At 52.6% G+C, this 24,530-nt stretch overlaps 2 protein-coding genes across 2 annotated transcripts; one reads left to right on the plus strand and one right to left on the minus strand.

Moving 5' to 3' along the window:
* Positions 1-1,264: 1,264 nt before the first annotated feature.
* Positions 1,265-9,969, plus strand: clcnk (chloride voltage-gated channel K). The gene is made up of 21 exons (XM_088617135.1): positions 1,265-2,058; positions 2,499-2,680; positions 2,961-3,122; positions 3,219-3,350; positions 3,433-3,561; positions 3,633-3,772; positions 3,923-4,000; positions 4,218-4,293; positions 4,384-4,509; positions 4,651-4,735; positions 5,014-5,115; positions 5,208-5,292; positions 5,515-5,688; positions 6,013-6,082; positions 6,286-6,396; positions 6,544-6,757; positions 6,842-6,975; positions 7,512-7,585; positions 7,814-7,894; positions 8,089-8,175; positions 8,937-9,969. Exons 3-21 carry the CDS (start codon positions 2,987-2,989, stop codon positions 8,988-8,990), a joined length of 2,088 nt encoding a protein of 695 aa, XP_088473261.1. The 5' UTR covers positions 1,265-2,058; positions 2,499-2,680; positions 2,961-2,986; the 3' UTR covers positions 8,991-9,969.
* A 281-nt stretch (positions 9,970-10,250) lies between these two features.
* Positions 10,251-22,146, minus strand: fam131c (family with sequence similarity 131 member C). The gene is made up of 8 exons (XM_088617163.1): positions 21,863-22,146; positions 21,620-21,764; positions 20,855-21,028; positions 17,027-17,106; positions 14,498-14,588; positions 11,877-12,062; positions 11,369-11,467; positions 10,251-11,034 (listed from the first exon to the last, which is right to left on the minus strand). Exons 3-8 carry the CDS (start codon positions 20,874-20,876, stop codon positions 10,700-10,702), a joined length of 813 nt encoding a protein of 270 aa, XP_088473289.1. The 5' UTR covers positions 20,877-21,028; positions 21,620-21,764; positions 21,863-22,146; the 3' UTR covers positions 10,251-10,699.
* Between the last annotated feature and the right edge of the window lie 2,384 nt (positions 22,147-24,530).

Raw genomic sequence — 24,530 nt, forward strand, 5'->3', positions numbered from 1 at the left:
ATCAGGCCAGTGAAAACCAGGGAGAAAAGGGTGTCATTCTTGCTATGTCAAGCTAGGTGGCAGCACAGACACAGATTCTAAGGCAGGGGTCTACATCCATGGTCTCTTTAGAGGCAGACTTTAAATAACCACTTTCTAAAGGTCTGGATCAATTTAATCATGATCAATTCAGAAAAAATGTGTTCCATGAAGTAATTTCAATATGTAGGAAAAAGGTGATTTTCTCCTTTCATAAACAAATTCAAGCACTGGTAATATCTGCTTTATCTATCAGTTATCATTGTTTAAACTTTCAAATCCCCCAAAACATTTGTTTAGTAATTTTTATCATTCTACTGCAAACAGGCTAAAGCTCAAATCACGACCAGTGGTGCTTTCACTGAAACATCACTTGCCTAATTGATCAACTGGCAAGTGTTCCTAATCGTTCAAGAGCAGGTGATTTGGGGTGCCCTATAGGAAGTGAACTTGGTGCTCCAGCACCAGGATGGAAGGGAATCTGGGGTCTGAGCTAGAGCCATGCTTTCCACCACCAGTTCTGCTGTAGTGCCTGAGCTGGGCACAGGGAAATCTGGGAGAATTCCCTTGCTCGGGATACTGGGGATGTGACGTTACTATGGAAACAAGAGAGGGTGTGCTTGATGGGGGGGGTCAGTCAGTCACCTGCAGCAGGTGACCGTCAGCACACAGAGGAGTTGACGCCTCGGGGACAAGGAGCTAAATATTAACAGAGCGGGAGCAGCAGGAGAAGGGAACTGAGAGGAGAATAAAAAAGAGACGAGTGAGTGAGTGTGAGAGTGTGAGTGAGTGAGTCAGTGTGTGAGAGGGTGCGTCAGCGTGAGTGTGAGAGTGTGTGAGTGTGAATGTGAGAGTGAGTGTGTGTCAGTGTGAGAGTGTGTGTCAGTGTGAGTGTGTGTCAGTGTGAGTGAGTGTGAGAGTGTGTGTCAGTGTGAGTGAGTGTGAGGGTGTGTCAGTGTGTGAGTGAGTGTGAGGGTGTGTCAGTGTGAGAGTGTGTGTCAGTGTGTGTCAGTGTGAGGGTGTGTGTCAGTGTGTCAGTGTGAGAGTGTGTGTCAGTGTGAGTGTGTGTCAGTGTGAGTGAGTGTGAGGGTGTGTCAGTGTGAGGGTGTGTGTCAGTGTGTCAGTGTGTGTCAGTGTGTGACTGTGTGTCAGTGTGTGTCAGTGTGAGGGTGTATGTCAGTGTGTCAGTGTGTGTCAGTGTGTCAGTGTGAGAGTGTGTATCAGTGCTGCAGGGAGTCAGACAGCTCGTTTGTCCTTCAGCCGGATCTGCCAGCCGGATCAGGCTGCAGCAGGACTGCCTGTGTCTGAGCCTGTTAGACTGCTGGTCAGGTCGCAGCGCAGAGGCAAGAGGAGAGCCTTCAGCTCTGAACACTGAGTCTCTGCACGGCCGAGCACAGCTTCAAGCTGCTCATCGAGTAAGACAGACGATACAGGTTGTGGAGAAGAAACTGAAATAGAGTGGAGACACACAGAGCACACAGGACCACAGTGAAGTTACCAGTTATTATCAGGAGGACACTGAATTTTCCTCACAGCAATCATGAAAAAACAACTGATATGAAATAAAAAAATCTGAAGGAGAGAAAAAAGGAAGAGAATTGAAATGAGGAGAAATCATGCAGAATTTTGGGGACTGTGAGGGATAAATAAACACATTCATATGGGTGTTCAAATGTTCACAAAGTCACAAACACACTCGTGCACTTTCTCACTCTCTCTCACACACACACAGAGACTCACACACTCTTGCAGACACTTTCAACAATACTCACACAGATACAACACACTCTCAGAGACACTGTCAACAACACTCACACAGATACACACTCTCAGAGACACTGTCAACAACACCCACAAATTCGCACACGGGCTCACACACACACTCACACACAGACACACACACAGACTCACACACTCTCTCCAGGTCTGTCCTCTCCTCTCTCGGGACACACGGGGGCGGGGCCAGCCTGCCTGAGTCTGAGGGCAGCTCCCTGCGGACTCACAGCGCCCGGAGCCGGAGGAGACTCACACACACGCCAGGTAAGAGCTGAGCTTCCCTGCCTCAGCTCATGAGCCACTTCATTCTTACTTTCTCTTTGACATACGGCTGCTGTTTCTGTGTAGATTTGCATTTTTCATTTTTACTGTTGAGAAATGAGAAGTTTTGAAATCCGTGTTAAATATTGTAAGAAACAAGGTACTGTACATCTGAGTACTTGCGAGAGGTGAATCCCAGTCCTAGCTACACTCTAACTCGTCAATGACTATTTCTGTCACTTTTTACTAAAGACGTCTATTTTAATGGATGCGAGGAGGTCATAGGATCTTCAAGGCGCTCACTCGCTCCCTTGACACTGTCAACAATCGGCTTTTTAAAAAAATCCCCCGTTTTCCCCTAAAGATCAGATGTGTTTATGCTTTACGGAAGAGCAGAAGGTGTAAAAATTGGACCTTTTTTACCTGACATGAATTTTCCGCAGCCCCGCTCCGAGGTTTACTGCTACGAACTCAAAAACAATTTGACGATTGACTCAGTTACGTCCGGAGATCTTGAAGTCTCTCGCCGCACCTTCACAGGAGCCGCCCGCGCACACCTGTCCAGTCCCGGGCTGACCGCAGTCTGCAGCTCTCCGGCTCCCTCTGCTGGCCTGCTGGGGGACAGGTCTGTTCCTTACAGACGCACAGTGATACTCGTGTTGACCGTTTCCTTTATTAGTTCTTTATTCGATTGTTTAAATTACTACGCAATTTCCAGTGTGTGATTTACTTTTTTTATCAACTGTTATCAATTTTCACTTTCGGGTAAAAGTGTTTTTTTTAATAACTGGAAAGGGACTTGAAGATGTCGAGGATGTGACCTGCCCAGTGCAGCAGTCTTGTGTGAATATCTCAGTGTGCATCTGTATGGTCAGCGTGTGACTGCGTGTACCGTGTTCCTGTAGCTCGTTAAACTCCCGAGTCTGCGCGCATGGAGGGGGCAGTGGTCATAGCGGAGGGCGTGGCTGAGCCAGCCAATCACAGCCCTCAGCCCCCGGAGAAGATGCTCCTCCTCCAGGACAAGAATCCATGGAAACCATGGCCCCGTGCCAGGAGCAGGGTCACAGGTCAGTACAGGTGTACCCCCAAGCAGGAAAATGATTTGCCGTAGTTTTTGAGGTGCAACCCCAGGGGTGAGCTGGCTGTGCTGTCTGCTCTCGCAGGGTGTCTGCGCTGGGCTCAGGCTGTGCTGGGGGTGCCGAAGCTGCTGGACTGGTACTGCCTGTGTGCGCTGGGGGTCATCACTGCCCTCATCAGCTTCTTCATGGACTCCACCGTCCTCAAGCTGATCGACGGTGAGAATGGCACGGAGGTGACGAGAGAGAGGTGAGGAGACAGAGCGCACAGGAGTCCTCACAGCCCTGCCTTCTCCCCCAGCTCACCGCTGGCTCTTCCGGGCCGTCGGGAGCAGTGCCGTGCTGCAGTACCTGTGCTGGACGCTGTACCCCATCGCTCTCACCACCTTCTCCACCAGCTTCACCCAGAGCCTGTGCCCGCAGTCCGCAGGTGAGCCGCGACGTCTCGGGGAGGGGGGCCGCGTGGGCAGGAGCAGAGTAACACAGCGCTTGTCTGCTCAGGGTCGGGCGCGCCCGAGGTGAAGACCATCCTGTCTGGGGTGATGCTGGAGGGCTACCTCACCTTGACACACCTGGCTGCCAAGGTCGTGGGCATGACCTGCACCCTGGCCGCCGGCAGCACCATCTTCCTGGGCAAAGTGGTAAGAGGAGATCGAAGACGGACAGACACCGCCGGGCTGAGCCTCCCCAGCTCTCTCTTCAGCACTGAGCTGGGCCACCGGGCGGCTGGGGCTCCGCTGGACTGCAGCGTCCTCGTTCGTGACACCTGCCCCTTCCGTCTGTCTCCACAGGGGCCGTTTATCCATGTGTCCTGCATGGTTGGCAGTTTCTTGGACAGAGTACGCAGCTCCATCAGAGGCACATCAGAGGTCTGGTAACCCTGGTGTACTTGTACAGGGTGGGGTTTCAGGGGCACAGCCGGCAACAGATCGCTCTGTTCCCTCTTCCTCTTTCTCAGTCCTGTGTTACTGATATCTCTGCACCCCCTGAAGCCTAAAACTGCCTCCTCTCCAGAGGTGCACTGCTGCCTCGCGCGTGAACTTGGGGATCATTCTCCTTGTCTCCCGTGTCTCTCGCCCCCCACAGAAAGATCTGCACAGCGACATGCTGGTGGCTGGAGCTGCGGTGGCCATGGCCAGCTGCTTTGGATGCCCCATCAGTGGTGAGAAGCAGCAAAGAACCCCTCCCTGCTTCTTTTTGTCCCCCGTCCCTGGTGACGTCTCTCATGGCTCCCTCTCTTGCCGGCCCGCAGGCGTGCTGTTCAGCGTGGAGGTGATGTCATCACACTATTCTGTCAGGAACTACTGTCGCGCCTTCTTCGCTGCCATCTCTGGGGCCATCATGTTCCGCCTACTGGCTGTCTTCAGCAGTGAGCAAGGTATACGCTGCCCCCTAGTGGACTGGAGGATGACGAGCAAGCAGTGACGGGGAGCTGGGAAAGTAACAGATACAGAGACGTCAGCCTCTCTCACCAGCTCCAGCTCCAATCAGAGTGGACTGTCTCTTCCTTTCCCTGCAGTGACTATAATGGCGATGTTCAAGACGAGATACCAGGTCGAATTCCCCTTCGACCTACCCGAGATGTTCTTCTTTGCCATCCTGGGGTGAGACTGTTCCCCTCCTCTTTCCTCCTTTCTCCAGTCACAGGTATTGCCTGCTGCCTGTTGATAAGTATGAGATCCCTAATGCATAGCAGGAAGATCCATTTCAGGATTAACTGCCGGGAATAATACTTTATGCTGGAGAATCTGTCTATCTTGACCTATTTTAAGATAGGAGACCACGAGTTGAAGTACCAGGGAATCCATGAGCCTGTGTCTCCCCCACCGGTGTGGCAGTGCACTGGCTCTTGAACTTGCTCTGTTGGCCTGCTCTCCCCCAGGCTGCTGTGCGGGGCGATCTGCTGTGCCTACCTCTTCCTCCACCGCTGGCTGGTCACCTTCACCAGGACCAGTGCCATCACCAGCAGGATCTTGGCCACAGAGTGAGTGGGTTCCTAGAGGCGTTTCTGGGTAACATTTACCCTCCCCCACTGACCGGCTGCCCAGGGCTCAGTGTGAGGTGCTGTTTCCGCAGTAAGGCGCTATACTCCGGGCTGGTGGCGCTCCTCCTGGCCTCCATGACGTTCCCGCATGGAATCGGGCAGTTCATGGGCTCCCGGGTGAGTGTCCGTCGCTGCCGGTGAAGACAGGAGGCTGACGAAGATCGCTATAGCCTCTCCATCCCAGTTGTGTGGATGTTGTTGTAGGATATTTTAACAGGAAGTAATAAGAAGTCAAGACCAATCATAACATTCAATTTTGCAGTTGAAAGTTATTAAAAATGATGGTAATCATGTCTGCTGTGAGTGGAAAGATATGGCTTCTTCTCCTCTCTTTACCAGATGAACATGAGAGAGCTCCTCAACTCCCTGTTTGACGGCCGGCGCTTGGGGGCGCTGTGCTCGAACAGCTCAGTGCCACGGCCAGAGGAGGTGGACCCTGAGTACCTCTGGCTGGAGTGGTGTCACCCCCGTGTCCCTGTCTACGGTACCCTGGGGATCTTCCTGATCATGAAGGTGTGCAGTAGACACAGCCACACTGCCCCCTGCTGTCTGTCCCAGCCTGGCAGAGCCACACTGCCCCCACTGCTCTGTGGCTGGACAGACAGATAGCCAAACAGTTACATGGGCCTTATAAAGGAATCTTTCTGGATGTAGAAAGCAGCCCTATCAAAAATCATAATAGTTTGCTTCGCATAAAAAAAATCATAGCAAGGGTTGATAAATAGTACTGTCTTTGCAATGAGTGTGTGTTGCTATAGACAGGCAGACTTGTAACTGGCAGTCAGGTAAGAGGTTAAATACAGTCACATGCTGGGCTGATTCTCCTCTGTCTCCTAGTTCTGGATGCTCCTCCTGGCCACCACCATGCCCATGCCAGCTGGGTACTTCATGCCTGTCGTCATTTATGGTGAGATACCTTGTTGCTAAGCCCCACCACTGGCCAAGAGCATTGCTTTAACTCGTACAGAACCACAGGCCTAAGCAGAACTGCCTGTAACCCGGGCCCTAGCTCTAAGCTTTCGTCCAGCTGTAACCCTCACCCTAAAGACAACGTCAGCCTAAACCCTACTCCTAGCGCCAACACTATCCCCGGTCCCATGTCTGTTGCAGGCGCTGCGATTGGCCGGTTTGTGGGGGAGGTGGTGGCCTACCTGTTTCCTGAGGGGATGCAGTCAGAGGGGATCCTGAGCCCTATAAACCCTGGAGGATACTCTCTGGCTGGTAAGGGCAGCAGCCCCTCCGATCATCCTGTTTCTAAGTCTCAGACACCAGCCGCAGCCTTCGTCTCTGAGCTCTGAGCGGCGGAGCTGTGCCCATGGGGAGGGGGTTGAAGGTGCACTGCTCTGATTCTGCGGTTGTGTGCTGCAGGCGCGGCCGCGTTCTCGGGCGCGGTGACGCACACGCTCTCGCCCGCCCTGCTGGTGTTCGAGATGACCGGGCAGATTGCCCACGTCCTGCCGGTGGTGTTGGCGACGCTGATCTCCAACGCCCTCTGTCGCCGCTACCAGCCCTCCTTCTATGACGGCATCATCATCCTCAGGAAACTGCCCTACCTGCCCCAGGTGCTCAAGTCACACCCTGAGTAAGCACCCTGCCCCGGCCCGTGGCCGCCGGCCGCCTGCGCCCTGTCCAGCCTGCTGTCCAGCTGCAGTGTCTCTCTCCGCAGGCTGCGGGCGGTCAGGGTGGAGCAGGCGATGCGGCTGGAGCCGAAGGCGCTGGCGAGGAGCGGCCGGCTGGCGGAGGTCCGCTCTGCGCTGGCCAGCTGCCAGGACCCGGAGTTCCCCGTGGTGGACACGCACGGTGAGATGACTGACCGCCTGTGAGCACAGCGGCCAGTGGGGGCTGGGTCCTTTGTCTTCATACTCACGTCCTGCCCCTCGCTCCGATTATTTCCAGTCACAGTGGGTCAGTCAGGTGCTCCTCTGCTGTGGCGCTGATCAGGTCCGATAGCACTGCTGCAGCTTCTGCACTCCACAGCTGCCTGTCTGATATTCAGATAGAGGTACAACAGAACCTTCTTCAGAGCTGTTGTGCTGAACACAGACTCCTGAAGAGCACTAGAAATCCCTGTGTCACTTTTGACCCTGTAGTCAACAGCTGATTTAGGTCTCAGGTTGTGTTTTAGAAGTGTAGTGGTGTAGTGTGTAGATTATGAGATAAATGATGGGGTTGGGGTTGTATCAGAAACCCGGCCCATCCAGATGTGAGTCTGGACCTGGGAAGCCCTGGAGGTGCCGGGAAGGTAGCAGTGCACCTTGATCACACGAGATCTAACATCTGCAAGACTGTCCGAGTCCTTCTGAGGTTCCAAGGGGTGGCGTCTCCCTGTGTTTCAGAAGCCTTGGTCCTGCTGGGCTCCGTGTGCCGATCTGAGCTGGTCCGATTTCTCCATCTTCATGCTGAGGAGCCGGTACTGGAAACCTGAACATAGGCTGAGTGGAACTGGGAAATAGGCTTACTGGGACAGATGGGGGAGGGGAATGCAGTATAAGGTGTGTGGAAATGGGTTACAGGGTGTGGGGGGCTGCTGGGATTCAGGGGCTGTAAGGTTTAGTAGGGGATGGAGATGAATGATGTGTAAAACTGAAACAGAGGTAACGTCTCAGGAATCACGTGCCTATTTTACTGTCCTGGACAGGGATTGGACAGAGAACTATGGGAAGTGTGTTCCATTCAGCCAATCACATTTCAGCTCTCTAACAAAACCACCATCCAGCAGGTAGGATGCTTTCAGGTTGAATTATATCTCTGCTCCACACTGCACTGTAGTTCAAAGATACTCGCTAGTTTTGTAAAACATAGCAAGAACCCTTACTTCTCCCTCCTAAGTCATTATAGTCTCAACCTCCTGCAGAGAGTGCTGTGTCTCTGTACCCCTGTCACAGCCCCTCTGGCTGTGCTCTCTCCTCTCAGGCCCACACTGCCTTCCTGCTGCTGGGCCTCAACCTCCTGTATGTGACCGAGGGAGGGAGACTGACTGGGCTCATGTCCAGAGCAGAGGTGAGAGATCCCGTTGCACACACACTCGTGTACTGTACAAGCACCCACATACACATGAGCACACACAGCCACACGCTCACGCTCTCACACACACACAGACACACACTCACGCTCACGCACACACAGCCACACACTCACACACACACACAGCCACACGCTCATGCTCACACACACACACAGCCACACGCTCACGCTCACACACACACAGCCACACACTCACACACACACACACACACAGCCACATGCTCACGCTCACACACACACAGCCACACACTCACACACACACATTCACACGCTCACGCACACACACATCCACACGCTCACACACACACATCCACACGCTCACGCACACACAGCCACACACTCACACACACACAGCCACACGCTCACACTCACACACACACAGCCACACGCTCACGCTCACACACACACACACAGCCACACGCTCATGCTCACACACACACAGCCACACACACACACAGCCACACGCTCATGCTCACACACACACAGCCACACGCTCATGCACACACAGCCACACGCTCACACTCACACAGCCACACAGCCACACACACACACAGCCACACGCTCACACACACACACACACACACACACACACACACACACACACACACAGCCACACACACAGCCACACGCTCACGCACACATAGGAACATTAGAGAGGTTACAAATGCTCATCCAGCTTGCTTGGTTGAATCAGCACCCTGTTTGTATGACCACTAACATCACCGTTATTGCTGCAGATGAAGAAAGCAATTGAAGATATGGCCACAGGAAAGATTTCTGCTCAGCCATGACCACTGGACAGTGGCAGCGGCGGGCCGGGCCAGTCCACCCTCAGGCTCGGCTCCAGACAGGCCCCTAGAGGGACACACAGCTGGCAGTCTCCATCCTCGCCCAGAAAGCTCTGCTCACCCTTGTGCTCACTGCTGTTGGAAACCTGTCCTCACTCCCTGGAACAATTCTCCACCAGCAATGAAGCTTATCAGACATGTCGCTGGCAGGGCTGCATATCAATTTCATGGCAATTCAGGATCTTTTACCTCTTAAGGAAGTAGGCTAACAAACTCTTCCATCTGCTCCCCACTGATCCTAGAGACAGCAGTCTGGCTCAGTGCGTGGCTCAGGGAAATTTGCTACGGAGAGGTTGCTGTTAACAAGTGTGGGACCGTCCCCAGCGATTTCGTTATCTCCGGCGCTACAGCCTGTCACTGTTAAACTGTCCCCCCGCACCCCTCCTGTCCTTTGACGTGAGCCTCGTTCTCCTGCCTTCAGGAGGACGTGTTCTGCTGCTCTGTGTGGCCTTTCTCTCCCTCTCCGTCACGTCAGATAACAGCTCTGCCCTGCTGGACCAGCAGCTTCACTTCACTGCGGTCTTTACATCATGGCCCTCTCAGTTCTTCCTTTCCCCTCTCTCTCGCCCTGCTGCCAGTGCAGGATTAGCAAGCAAATCTCTCCTTCAGCGGGTCAGACAGACAGATATCCCAGCAGCCTCCCAGACCCCTGGCAGAGCCAATGAGAAAGCACTGCCCCCTGCTGGTGCCCTGAGTCACCGAGGGCGCGGCTGCCGTCCATGAGACTGCAGCAGCTCTCCTGCTATTCATCTGCTCGGGGGAAGTGGACTTTGAAGCTCAGATGCTGTAGTTCTAGGGCACGGTGGGCTGTACTGATCACGAGCGATGCTCCAAATTCAGTTTCAGACAGGCCGTCCTTCCTTACTGAGCCCTGTGAGTTAACGCTGCCACTGCTTGTTAATAAAGTCCTGAGTTTCCTCCACGCAGGGCTGCCTGTGTCGTCAATCACGCAGTCTGAGTGAACGTGAGGGTGGGTGTGCATCGTGTGAACCTACAGCTCCTCGTCCTCATGCTAGTTTCCTGCAGGCGCATTCCCATGGTTAGTGCCCTTTCCTTCTCCTGGCCTCCTGCTGGACGAATGGCAGGAAGAGGGGAGCAGGTGAGGGGGCTTAGCGGCCCTGGGCATCTGGGGGGGTCAGTCCAGAGGCCGGGTCCGACCATCTCCAAATGCTCTTCTGTAAGAAGACACCTTTCATCTTCCAGAACTGGAAACACATTTTATTATTCCTTGTGATTCACACAGAAAAGAAACAACAGCGACACTGAGCTCACGAGCGAGTGACGTCACTAGCAGACAGACAGGGCGGCCAAGGTCAAGCATAACAGCAAGAGCTACGGTAAAGAAATACATACACTGTGGTAGAAATGTGTTTTTTGGTTCTAATTAAAAATAAACAATATACATTGATGCCTCAGTTTATTTAACTGAAAACCCAGCACTGACTTGCAAGAGAGCCCAGAGTCCAGGAGTTGGGGGCGCCTCTAGGTGCGCAGGCAGGGGTGTAGAAAACGTCAAAAGACTCAATCGTTTCCACGGCAACTAAGTAAAAGAGTGCAGGGGCTCTGACGCCCCTCGTCACGCAGACTTCTCAACGCGCTGCAGCCCTAAAACATCGAGCCGGTGAGGTCTCGAAGTGTCTCTGCCCCTGGCGCTAGTTGTAAAAAACCTCGTCCTCGGACAGAGAGCTGCTGTCCGCGTGGCGGAGGGACTTGTCTCTGTGTGTGAGCGGCTCCCCGCGAGAGCTCCTCCGCAGCAGCAGGGGGCGCTCCGCTACCTGCTCCCCCTCCGCAGGGAAAGAGAAGCAGGCGAGTGCCGCAGGCTCTAGGGGCGTGTCCCTGGGAAAGCCCTCCTCCTCGGGGCGGGCCTGGGGGCGGAGCTGCAGGGAGGAGGGCGGCGTGAAGGGGCTGATGTCGTTGCTGCTGTCCAGAGTGGAGCTGTACAGCCGCTGGGAGCCGTCCGCCAGGAACTGGGGCAGAAATGGTCTGTCTGGGTCAACAAGAGAAACAGAGAGAGAAAGTGAGCACGTCTAGAGCTCAGAAACAGGGAGACCAAGGGTTGAATAATGCATGGAAGGTGGATGGCGAGGCCGACTCTGCCACAGGGACACAGCCAGGGAAGAAAAGAGTCAGTTTATTTCCCCACTATCCAGCAGTCTGAGAATGTATTTTCTGGGTTTTGATTTGGGGGCAGAGCAAGCTCTCTGGGGGATAAAAAAGCTTTTGAAAGTCCTCCATTCATTTAGAACATGTCAGAGAGTAACAGTAGGTGACAGAAAGACACCAAGACCAACGCATGGCGGAGGAGTGCGCGGGGCTCGTACCCTGCAGGACAGCCGCGCTGCCGTTGGGCTCCTCAGCCATTTCCATCGAGGACCAGGCGCTGAGCGAGGCTTCGGCCAGAGCAAACTGCTCCACGACCCCTGGGGGAGAGAGGAGGCAGGAGAGTGAATTCCCTGGTGGAGGCACAGCGTGTAATCTGTCTCACAATGAGGTGTTTGTTTGGAAACCTGAAGCTGACTGAAGCACAAACTCGCTCTCATGCATATAAGAGTCCAGCAAGACACCCAAAGCCCACCGTGCCACAAGCACCCGAGGCCACCATACCATCGACCATGAGGGACCGGAAACAACTGGCAACAGCTATCACCGGGAACGAGCTGGGAATGCTGTTTGGGATCGTTCAGGAAGCACCCAGATGCTCGGATCTAGGGAGTACTGACAACCACACGAGCATGCTGGGAGAAACGGGTGGAAGGGGCTGCTTTTTTCAGGTGTCGTGTGTGTGTGTGTGTGTGTGGGGCACGAGCCCACCGGCGCCCCCTGGAGGACCTGCGGCGAAGCGCGCCTCTTTGAGCTCGTCTGTGAGGTCCGAGTACTGCTCGTCGTCCTGCTGGCTGGTTCCCCCCCAGCCCTGCTGCCCACTGCTCCAGCCCTTCCACTCGATCAGGTGCGCCACCCGGCCCTGCGCCATTGCTGTCGGCTTCGTGATGTGGTCCTTAATGGTCGCCACCAAGCCTGAGGAAGTGAGGTGAACGTGAGTCATGAGGGGGAGAGGGAGGGGAGAAAAGAAGACAACTAGGAAGTGAGGAAAGGGAGGAAGATCCCTGAGTCATACAGGCCCTTAATCTCCCCTTACACCAGCAAGCATGACTGTCCCACACAGTGGGCTCCAGTACTGCCAATGTCCACCTGAGGCCAGCAGAGCCCAAGTGCTACAGTGTGGCTGTGTGCCAAGTGTCTAAGTGCCCTTGAACTGACTGCATTTTGAACAGGAACAAAGGGAGTTTGTTCAGTTCAGTAAATTAGAGACTATTTACTGAACTAAAAACTACACCTTAGAATATGCATCCTTGAATATCTACAAGTGGGAGCAGCTGCTGTTGAGGGAGTCATGTCACCTCCAGTGTCCCCCTCTGTGAGTGGCGCTGGGTGACACTGCAGGGACAGAGGCAGCGACCCAGGATCGCCAGGGTTCCCGCCCGATCGCGGCACTGTGCTGGTGCCACATGTGTCACTCTGGAGATGTGAGAAAGTGGTCAAGCTGGGTTTCTGAACAGCAGGCTCTTGTACAGCTGTCGAGACTGGCACATGTGTCACGAGTGCACTTTGCTCAGATACACACCGGATCTGTTTGTGATGCTGCCCAGACAGAGGCAGGTCTGTGTTTATGCCACTGTACAAGACCCCTTCCCCTGAAGCTGGTCTGCTGCCCGTATCGGGATCTGACAGGTACTAAAAATTACAGCAGGCAGTTGTAAAGGGCAACAGAGGGCAGCACTGGGGCATGGAGGGTGGAGCACATTCCGTGGGGAGTATGCATGTTCTCCCAATGTCTGTGGAGTTTCCACTTCCCAGCAACATGCCAGTTAGAACTGACTGTTCTTGGAGCTGTTCCTCCTAGGGAGGGGAGTTGTTCCCAGTACTTCTAGTCCTGCCTGTGGGACTATAGGGAAACGGGGCTGGTGCTCTGTTCTGACTGGTTTTCATCCAGCTGTGAAACTGCAGCAGGTCACAGTGAGCTCACCGACCTTGCAATGCGTTTTCACTTTTCAGTGTTGCAGTGCCTCAGCCTCCTCACACACACAGAGCAACTGCCTGTAAACTGCTTTAGTCTGGAGGAAACAGCCTGGTTTGTTTGAGCATGAAGCCTCAGGTAATCATTCCTGCTGCAGTCCAGCTAACCAAGAGCAACGTATTTCTTAGAAATGAACAAGTCAGAGAAAAGCAGATGGATTGAGATTTCTGAATCCAGACATCACTGCTGCCAGGTGTGGATCTCAAAAGGCTTAGAAATTGTTGCACAGAACAGTGCTCTGCAGACTGTTGTTCGTGACCTGAATTATGTTATTATGAAGATACATTTGAGGATGAAAAAGCCCTCAGTTCTCTAGCAAGCCCTCCACCCTTTTCCTGACCAGCTCTGCATGGGGAAGACCTCTGAGGGAGAGGAGAGGGACAGCAAAGGCTTGAGCTGCGATAACACTGCACAGGTTGACTTTCAACAGACACGATCGCAGCAGAATATTAAAACTGCCTTCAAGATTTCACAAGCGCAGACTGAAGCTGCAGATCAGTTTGAAGTCTGAGTCTCTGTGCTGCTGGTGTGACAGGCGTGTCGCTTTGGTTCAGGCAGAGAGGGGGGGTCTGTTAGCACACACTCTAAGTCTGTATGTGTGGGGGGGCCGGTCCCTGTGGTAACCTTGGAAACAGTTGGCTTATTATTAGATGTCCAATCACACACTTAATTAGAGCAGGCTGGTGTGAGAGAGAGAGCGAGAGGGAGCTGGGGAAACGTTTGATGCCTGTATTGCTAAGGGTGGCTGTGTTTGTCAAAGCACATCAGACACCGCTGCTTGCTTTCTGCCGTTGGGTGGTGCAGTGTGAGCCTGGGACCTGCGCATCCCTGCACACTGTGCACTGGACACAGTGTCGGTACAAACAACCAGATCAAAGACACAATCCGGGATCAGAAATCAAAGGCAGGGAATGGCGGGAGGTGTGGAGGGTTCCTGGGAAAGGTCAGCCCCTCTGTGGGGTTGTGTGCCACATCAGCGCTTGGCTGACCCTGCCATGTGTCACCTTTGACCTTTGATTGACTGGGGGGGGGGCTGTTCTGGGACACATGCTGCATCAGAAAGACCCTTGGAGTCTGATCCTCCTGCAGGTGCTCCACTCTGCCCTTTCAGACACAAGTGCATTGAGCACACAGTGAAAGAATTCTCCTACAATTTGTTAACCCTTATAATCTAATTATTTCTCTAACACTGTACACTTTTCTCTTGCACGGGATGCAACTCTAGTTTAGCAGCTGAAGGTCAGCCTTAGTGGACTAACTGCTGGACCTGAAGGACAGCTGTGGATTCCTCACCTGGTCTGAACAGGTAAACCTGCCCCAGTATGGCTCTGTCCTGCTCCCTCCCCGAGCCCCGGCCTGCGGCAGCCTGCCTTACCCATCAGAGAGGAGGTGGCCAGGTCAGCGATGCTGTAGCCTGGGGAGCCCTTCAACTCCGACACTGTCCCGTTGGCTGGCTTCAGGCAGTTCTAGGGAAGAAGACAGATGCTCATCACTGGCTGTTCCTGTAGTGCAGGGCCGGGAGAACTGAATCCAGAGCCACAATCTTCTTCCTGGTGCAGGGTTCCCTTGGGAAGCTTGCCAGAGTCTTTTGCAGGCTTTTTTCCTCCACGTCCTGGTGCGTCAGAACGCTGGGCCATCGCCTATCCAGGTGTGTTCCCTGTGGCATTCCCAGGATCCAGTGTCCTGACGCTCTACAGGAGGCTGCAGAGCAACTGGGAGACTGAAGTACAGAGCTGGGGCTTCCCTGTCACCCAGAGCAGAGAGCTGGTGCAGCTTCTCCAAAGAACAGAAGCACAGTTACTAACCACAGGAGGCCAGCTGGCACATCTCTCCTGCAACATTTTTAACAGCTAACTGATACTAGTGTCTCATCCTGCTGTTGCTTGAAGGAAACCGGGGTAACAACTTTCACAGCGTGGCTGGGCAGCTTGTTCCAGACTCCAACAACCCTTTGTGTAAAGAAATGCCTCCTGTTCTCAGTTTTAAAAGTACTGCCTTGTAGTTTCCCCTGGTGTCCTCTGGTTTGCCTTTCTCAATGACCTCACTGCCTTTGGGGGGTGGAATTTCTGTCTTTGGGGTAACTGCTCACATAGCAGAAAGACCTCAGGGACAATCCCCACTTTCAGGGGGTCTGGGCTCAGGGCTGAGGCTGCAGACTCAGCTTGGGCTCTATGGGACACAAGCAGAGTGCAGAGTGTGGATCGGCTGAAGCACAGTTTGGGCTCATCCAGGTTAAAGCAACAAATAAAAAAACACAAAAACAAAATGAAAACAAAAGTCTATTGAGGACTTCATGTGATGCACTCGATTCCACCCCACAGTCTCGCTGCCTGGCGCCAGACTCCGACTGACCACTGTGCCATCTCAGAGGAAGGCTTGTGCCCAAACTCTCTGGCTCCCTGCCTGCACCCCTCTGCCCTCACACAGCTGAGACCCGTCTGCTCTTAATCAAGCAGGAGGCAGCAACGGGGACTCCTGCACTGAGCACAGACTGAGTCTAATTGCAGAAGCTAATCTCTTGCGTCGCATCACTAATCGACTGTCGCTCACAAAGACCTGTTCTGGCAGGAATGTTGAGAGACTTCTTGACATGTCACTGTTAGTTAGTGTTATAATAAGACAGGGAATAAACTTTTAAAGGAGCACAAAGCCGTTTAGAGCAGTCTGCTAGTTTATGAGAGGCAGCACTCCTAGATCTTGTACCGTAGCTTAGTTTACTAAACCTTATAAACCCTAACTGTAGGTTTTATTACACTATGTTCAGGAGCAGTTGGGTCACACAACCCCTCTCAACTCATATTCCACAGCAGAACTCCTCGCATTTGCTCTTATACCACAGCCCTGCAGCTGGGAAAACCTGGAGTGGATCAGGCTGCTCTGCACCTGGGTAGGATCCAGCTTCTGAGCAGCAGGAAGAGTCTGGTCTTTCTCCCTGCAGGCAGCCTCAGTTTTGCTAATCAGTCTCTGAATAGCACTCTTGGTGCAGCAGAGAGAAGGGCTGCCTGCACAGTGCCCAGCAGGATCTTGAGGCTCATGAGCCAGCAGGACAGCAGCAGACCCAGCAGGACTGCAGGACTGCAGGACAGGACAGCAGGACAGCACCAGACACAGCAGGAGAGCACCAGACCCAGCAGGACTGCAGGACAGCAGCAGACCCAGCAGGACTGCAGGACAGGACAGCAGGACAGCACCAGACCCAGCAGGGCTGCAGGACCACACCAGACCCAGCAGGACAGCACCAGACCCAGCAGGGCTGCAGGACAGCACCAGACCCAGCAGGGCTGCAGGACAGGACAGCACCAGACCCAACAAAAAAGTAGGACAGCCTGCCTCTTAGTGGAGCCTTGGGGGCTGGGATTTGCACAGTGCTGCTGACAGATGCTCTTTAGCAAAGAACCCTTCACTGACACTATCCAGGACTGCGATCCGGCCTCTTCACAGATCTGGGTGTCAGGACGGGGAACAGCAGCTCCTAGTCCTATGGGAGTTGTTGAGGAAAATTCCAGCACCTCTTTAACTTGGTAGTGGGGAAAGTGACACAATTCACATTTTCTCCAGACTTAGGTGCATAAAACCACATGTGCTCGTGGTGAGACTTCTTCAGAATGAACCCGAAACAAGAAACAGAGAGCACATGTGGAAACTGAGAGTGTGAAGGGATTCAGGGACAGACGGACTGATGTCCATCAGCTCACACCCGGGATCAATCAGACCCTGGGATCAATCCGCTACTAATGACTAAACGCCAGGTGGCCAGATCATTGGTGAACTTTCTGAAGTTCTTGGAAGTGTGGTGTATAGAGCATCAAGCACTTCTGCTCACTCCTCATATAGATTCACAGCTGCTGTACCTAGAAATGAATTGTGGGTTTTAAATACATATCCTTAACGTGAGACCCCCCACCTTGACAATGGGCTGGTCCTCTGAGTAGGATGGCCATTGCTGTAGTTCTGTTGACGGGGGCTGGGGGGCGCTGTAGTGCTCTGCAGCAAACAGAGAAACAAAGTTAGTGACAAAATTGCACCAGTAGGACAGACCACTCTTCTGTCCTGCATTCAGAAGCAAACATGAACACCATGCTGGCCAGCGGAGTGTCCCCTCGGCCATGGACGTTTCCCCTCGGCCTTGCAGCAGCGGCTGAGCCTCCTCAATACCAACAGCCTCCCAGTGCCTTTCGACAAACTGCAGCCGTCCAGCCTCACCACAGGCAGCTCTGCTGTCCTCACAGCTGCCCAGTCGAGAGACACACAGTCATTTCGCTTTTTAAATTACTTGCTGAACCCGAGATGTTTACCAGCTGTGCAGGGCCTTGTGTTCCTCCATGTGGCTCCCAGCAGGCACCTCTGGTTCAGCTCCTAGGGGACTGTACCAGAATCAGGCCTCCTTACTGCTTTCCAGCTGTTAAAAACTGCCGTCCTGCAGGCACGCGCCCTGCCTGTCCACCTGTCACCAGGAGGGGGCAGTCACCCAGAGTCAAGCTCTCACCCATCACCCCAGCAACACTGACAGGCTTTCTTCACTGAGCATGGCTGTTAGTCACAGTGTCTTTGGGTTTAATCTGCACACCTCCAGACTGCAGCGGCAGACGCCTGATACGATCAAATCAATGATCCCATTGATCTGTGCGCCAGGTCAGACTGAGCAGGCTTTACCTGGAGAGCAGACTGTTACTGTGCTGCAGACAATACCCAGGCCAATACTCCTCTGGGTGTGTGCAGAGGGTGAAGATCAGTCTCATCTTATTCAATGGAGCTGGAAACTGGTTTGGAGAACTGGCTTGGAATAAAAGCAGGAGAGTCCATTCTCTCTCTGAGCCACGGCAGAACCAGTCGCATCAAGTATTCCATCAGTCAACTGATCGATTCAATTAAAACCAGGCAGGTCACATTGAGAGCTCTGTCTCAATCCTTATGACAGCTTGGCCAAGGGGACACAGCCCTTCCCCTGCAGACACAGAGAGGCGGGCAGACAGATGGGCAGATGGGCAGACATACAGACAGACTGGCAGACAGGCGGGCAGGCAGGCAGACAGGCAGGCAGATAGACAGGCAAGCGTGGAACAGACACACTGGGAGCCTGCTGTGCGTGCGTGCGTGCGTGCGTGCGTGCGTGCGTGCGTGCGTGCGTGCGTGCGTGCGTGCGTGCGTGCGTGCGTGCGTGCGTGCGTGCGTGCGTGCGTGCGTGCGTGCGTGCGTGCGTGGACAGGCAGTGTTGTGTGCATGTGTGTGTGCACACTTGGCAGTTTCTGCATGATGTTGCTGTGCTGCAGCTCCCACTGACTTGTAGAAACACTTACCCTACGTCTCCAGCTTTCCCCTGGCCTTCACTGAACTTTACTGGATTTCTACTATGGAAAGCACCACAAGAATCCTTTATAAAGACAGCGCTGCCAAGGTGCTCAGTCTCTTGAAGTTAATTAAGTTAAAATGGTTAATGAAGTGTGGGCATGAGACAGAAACTGGAGTTTGGAGAAGTGGGCTCTGTGTCTGTGGATTGCACTGTCTGTATGTCTATGGAGGAACCCAGAGAAGAGAGAACACTCAGCCTGCTAATTACAGAATTAGATAGATAAGACTTTATTGATCCCGAAGGGAAATTGATGATTAGGCCAGAAAACCTGCATCTGCTGTCTCTACCTGGGCCTGAGCGCCAAGATGGATCATGTTTCAGAACCTGGCTCCCCTCTCTCAGCGGACTGGATGGGAGCTCGTGATCTGCTGTGAAGCCCTCGCCCCTCACTCGAGCTCCAGCGCGTGCAGGACAGGCCGGGGGGGAAGGAGAGGGGCCAGAGGAGGCCTGCAAGATCGTCTTTTCTGTTTCTTCCCTTCTGCTCCATCTTTCTTTTGCGCTTTTAGTCTCGTGCTGCTTTTTCCCTCTCTTATCTCCCTCTGCCCACTGGGTTTTAAAATGAGCTTTATTCCTCAATAACTCATCTACACAGAAAATCCGATTTTGGAAAAATGAGTGGATAAATAAGATTAGGGGAAGAGTTTGTTTTTCCTCAACAGTCCTTGAGCGCGTGTTTCCGGTGTTTAATGGTGCACTGGTCCACTGGGATGGTTTGGATCTTTATTCCTCTCTGCTCCTCTCTCTGCTCCCAGCATGCTCCTCACCACTCTCCTCCTGTTGCTACCCAGGTTTCCCTGGTAACCGTGAAGCGCTGAGCAGGCCGTCCCCCAGGGGGAAACCCCGAGAGATCTCATTTACCCCCCTCCACTGGCACAGCGACTGGCGCTTCTCCGGCACTCTGCGCGGCATACAGGAGGCCAGCAGCACGCCCTCAGTGGCACAGACCAGACAGTGAGCTGAGCTTGAATGAGCATTAGAGCTCCGGCTAACCCTTCTCCTGTCTCTTACTCAGCACAGACGCAAATCTGGGGCGTTTTAAAGTCACGACTTCCACTGAGAGGAGACTTTCGTGCATGAGCTCAGAGGTCACAGAGCAAAGGGCAGAGTCAGCTGCTGCAGACATTTGCATCAGACTCTCACTGCTAGAAGCAGATACCAACAGGTACAAACTGTACAGCGGAATCAGAAATGCAGGAGTAGGATATGTAAATCTACAGCTTTTAAGTCAAGACACTTAGCAATGTACATGTGTGGGTTAACAATCATGTAATCCAGGAGTACAAGTACTTGCAGCTGGTTAAACCTGGAGCGGAACAGGCTGCCCTGCACTGGGAGTCTAATTGAAAACACTGTAAAGCCAGGAATGAATCAGATTGTGGTGCTCTGGGGTTCTGAACAGCTTTCCTGGACCTGTCTTGATCTGAGCTGAGGGTCCTTTGCTGATGTGATGAAAACCCTGCTCTGATGATGTGATGGAAACCCAGATCTCCAGTAATAATAATAAGGAGCTGTGCCATACAGATAGTGACACATATATCAATGAGCATGTGTGATTTTTGACTTATGTTGATTTCTCAGCGGCTGAAACAGAAATGTAGTTTGAGTTTGTTCTGACGGATTTGATTTTCATTCAGACTGCCCTGCAGAGAGGCGCAGATTTTCCACAGAGAAGCCGTGTGAAGATCCTGTGTCCTGCGAGGGGTCCCTGGACCCCAGCTGGTGCTGCAGACAGGACGTCCTGACGCAGGGACATGTTCCACATGAGCCAAGGCTTCATCGACATGAACATCGGAACACATTCACACACGCGACATGTTTTCGGAACGGAAAATATTGGAATTGGTTTCTATAGTCATGTTGCTGTTTGTCTTCTTCACCTAATTGTATAAACAACTCTAGAGAACCAAATAGCAGATTCAGATTATCTGATCTCTTCTCTTCTCCCAGTATTTTTACACTTATATTAAAAAAGATGACAAAATAACCCAGACTCTGAACTCTCATATAAGAACCCAGACTCAAGCTCAAAAGAGAGCTGACAGTGGGGTGCCAGAGCGATCAGTCGGGTTAAGGGGAACTGGACTCCAGTGGGGGGTCGCAGACAGAGATCTGGGGTCAGGGGTCAGACTGGGGTCCCCCTGCACTCACACTCATCAGTCAAATGCAAACCCAGCTAGAACATTTTCTGGAGACGGTTCCGGTTAATATGCATCATCATGACTTTCATCTATTCCTTTGCGAATGTCACCGCCAGCGCAGTCCTAACTTTCCTGAACTCCAGGCTATCCCGAGTAGCCCCCCAAACCCCAGAAACAGCCCAGCCCCGGCAGTGGAGCCGGTATGAGCGTGGCGACGGGCGGGACGGCAGGCAGAGGCGCTTACCTTTCTGGACGCAGGCGCCCATGCTGTTTCCACGCAGGGGGCAGGTGAGGGACTGGCGCTTATCTGTTCACCATGCTGCCGAGGTGCCAGGGCAGAGAGGGCACAGAGAGGGAGAGGCAGCTCGCCGGCTCAACGGACTGTGTGCTGCTTCCTCTGTGTAGTGTGGATCTGGCTCTGCGAGGAGAGTCAGGCACAGAGCGCGGTGAGACAGAATAACAAAGACACATTGCTGTCGCCCTGCCCCTCCCCTCCCCTTCACCCCCCGACAATTCACCCTCTGTGTGCCGGAGAAGAATAGAGCACAACACCACAGCCTGCAGCCGCCACACAACCACACAGCCAGCACACACAGACACACACACACAACCACAGAGCCAGCACACACAGACACACACACACACAACCACACACACAACCACAGAGCCAGCACACACAGACACAGATGCACTCAAACACACAACTACAAAGCCAACACACAGACACACAACCACAGAGCCACCCAGCACACAGACACACAACCACAGAGCCACCCAGCACACAGACACAAACACACCAAACAACCACAGAGCCAGCACACACAGACACATACGCACAACCATAGAGCCAGCACACAGAGACACATACACACCAAACAATCACAGAGCCAGCACACAAACAAGAAACATAAACAATGACAATGGGTAGACGCACAAACACAAACCATATGAACAGGTAGAGAATGCAGATTTCTCTCTCACACATTCAAGCACAGATAAACAGCTGTACCCTGTGACTCAGGCGTTTGTCATGGTTCACTGGGCAGCTCTGAAGTCAGGCCCTCAGGGGCAGACACTGCTACAGAAAGCGAGTGCTGGGCTGGGGCTCGACCCAGCCGGCCTCCAGGACCGGAGAGGGAGACAGAGGCATGGGCCTGGGGGGGAGTGATAAAAGAGTGCTCTGAATCCTACAGAAGTTAAAATTGTAAAAGCTGCCCCTTGCAGCAGGTGGCAATGTTCCTCTGTCTCTTACCTCCAGGCTCACTGGTGTTTCTGCGCACGGAGCAGGGGCGCTCTGGGTGCGACCCTAGTTCTGACTGCTGACCTGACGAGCCCCCTGGATGTGGGGTACGTGCCTTCTCCTCTTCTGTTGCTCTGCAGCGCCTTTTACTCAGGGCTGGGTCACTCAGAAACAGAGAGAGGAGCGGGTAGCTGAGGGTGCTACAGACACTTTCAACACCTACACACAAACTTACATCTATGTGGAAGCTTATGCTTTTATTTCTTCAAAACACAAGTTATAACGTAAAGAAACTATATCTTTAACAAAACAACATCTACACTGGAGCAACACTGCTACATTGTGGTAACATCCGGTACTGCAGCTAGAATAGAAATGTGTCGGGCTCTGAGGTGTGACCTTTCTTCTCTCCCGTCTCTCTCTCAGATTTGAAATTTCGGCGAGCTTTATTAGCCAAAGCAATAACATTTAGAAAGCATTTACAACAAAAAGCGTACTATTATTATTCCAAGTTCTATTGAGTTACCTCTCAATTCTGGCAGGAGTGGGAATTTTGGGGTTAGATTCGTTATTTTAGTGAAGAATAAAAAAATATTTAGAATATTTCTCACAGTGCAGCAGAAAGTGATTTCTGTGTCCAGGCTGTAGTCACTGAGCCTGTCCTCTCTGGGCAGCCAGGTCTGCCTGTGTCCAGTGTCTGTGTCCAGGCTGTGGCTTTCTGTGCTTTATCAACGACAGAAACTGTCACATCCATTTTTTTAGTTTGTGTTGTTTACACTTGTTGTGACTTGCGTTTTTCTTTTGACAAAGACAAACAAGGATAGACCGTTTCTAAGGTGAGAAGCTGTGCGTGAGATTAGTTCGCTTTCACAGCAGGCCAGTGTGCCCGTTCGACAGCAGCGACCGTCCTGCTGCTCTTTGTTCTCTGTCCAGAGCTGCGTGCTGGTGTGTCTCCCGGGGAATTCCAGCTGCGTTATTCCCCGAGTCAGGATGAGCGAAGGCGAGGGCTCGACACGGGCAGCTCCCCGGCCGGACCGCTCGGCGGTGTACTGCCCCGGTCACTCTCGGGGAGCTGCTGCGGAGGACAGACCAGTGCTGTAATGGATCGAACCGGACCAGTCCAGGAATAAGGAGACAGGAATGGGCTCACAGTCCCTCTGCAGAAACGCCAGATCTACTGCCATCGCTTGTGGGGTCAGGGGTCATAGGTTAGAGGTTAGAGGATGTTAGATCTACTGTTTGTCCTGGGAGAGGCAGTAAATTCAAGTCTCCACTCGTTCAGAGAGGAATAGCAGTGTCAGCCGAGCCTGAGGACAACCTGACCTGCTGACACCCTCACTCACTCCAGCTCAGGACTGCTCTCTGCTGCAGAGAAATGAGAACAATAGGAGGAGCAGCTGCATGCTAGGAAACCAGGAAAATCTCCCGGCATAACCCCCGAGTCACCTGATCCCGCTGTCATCATGCGCCGTTCCCATGGCAATGCCTCTCTTTCACAGAGCTGTGTTTCCGAGATTTTCTTCCCTAATCCCTGAAACACGGAGATCAAACCTGGATCTCTCCCTGCCCTTCGCGTTCTTGCTCTTCATTACAATGTCACCGTGGAAGTGATCATCCTCTCATTATTACTCTAGCATTACTGCAGGCGACAAAACAATAAACCTGCCTGTTTCGCCTCAGCTGTGACCTCTGACCTCTCAACACTGCTTCAGCAGTCAGAATTCCCTACAACTCCTCTGTCGTTGCCAGCAGTAAACTACACTTGTGAGACCATAACATTTCTTTATTTGAAAATAAAATAGCTATGTAGGCACAAGAGTCTGTTCTAAACCGAAATATTATGTGAAAAGCACATAAATCGAAAAACGTGCTAAAGTCTGGCACCTCGTGGCAAAGAGCTGCAACTACAGCCCCCCAGTTCTCGCAGCTGCGGATTCTGAGGAGTTTAATAATGTTAGTAGTGGTTTATTTTATATGGGGCCTTTAAAAGTAGCTTCTCAAAGCACTTTACAGTAAGAAGAAAAAAAAGTTAACAAGAAAAGGAGTTAACAAAATTAAAATCGTCGTAGCAGAAGACCCAGTCACCCACAGAAGGTAAACGAAACCTGGGGACAAACGAGACTGCAGTCAGATGAGTGAAGGCTGCGAGCTGGGGAGCAGGAAGACAGCTGCAGAGGTGCCAAGCCATGTAGAGCTTCACAGGAGAGCAAGAGCACATTGAAGTTGACATGAAGCTTGATAGGAAGCCAGTGCAGGGACTCCAGGACAGGAGTAAGGAAAATTGTTTAGGTTGTCCAGAGCCATATCTGGGTTTTAAGGTACAGGGATAGCAGCAGCTATTTTAACGGCTGTTGGTTTCACTCCAGGGCTAAAGGACTTGTTTGTTATTGAAAATATAGTTTGTTACTGAAATATAACAGCAGGAAGGGGATCCCATAAACAAGTGTTGGATTTCACACACAATACCAATTTACTAAGGCACGCCGTGTCCAGCTGAGAGAAACTAGAGAGAAGGGAACCAGCAGAACCAGTTATGCAAGGAGGAGATGTGGTCTTAACATGCATTGGGGAGAGATCATAATGCTGAAAGTTGTCACTCTTGGAAGTAAAAAACTCTAACAAAGTGTTGCAAAGCTGGGATGAAGCAGGTAATGTAGTGGGCTAGTTTGGTATTAGCTGT

The sequence above is a fragment of the Lepisosteus platostomus genome, chromosome 23, assembly GCF_059453375.1.
Source record: "Lepisosteus platostomus isolate fLepPlt1 chromosome 23, fLepPlt1.hap1, whole genome shotgun sequence".
Classification (NCBI taxonomy): Eukaryota; Metazoa; Chordata; class Actinopteri; order Semionotiformes; family Lepisosteidae; genus Lepisosteus; species Lepisosteus platostomus.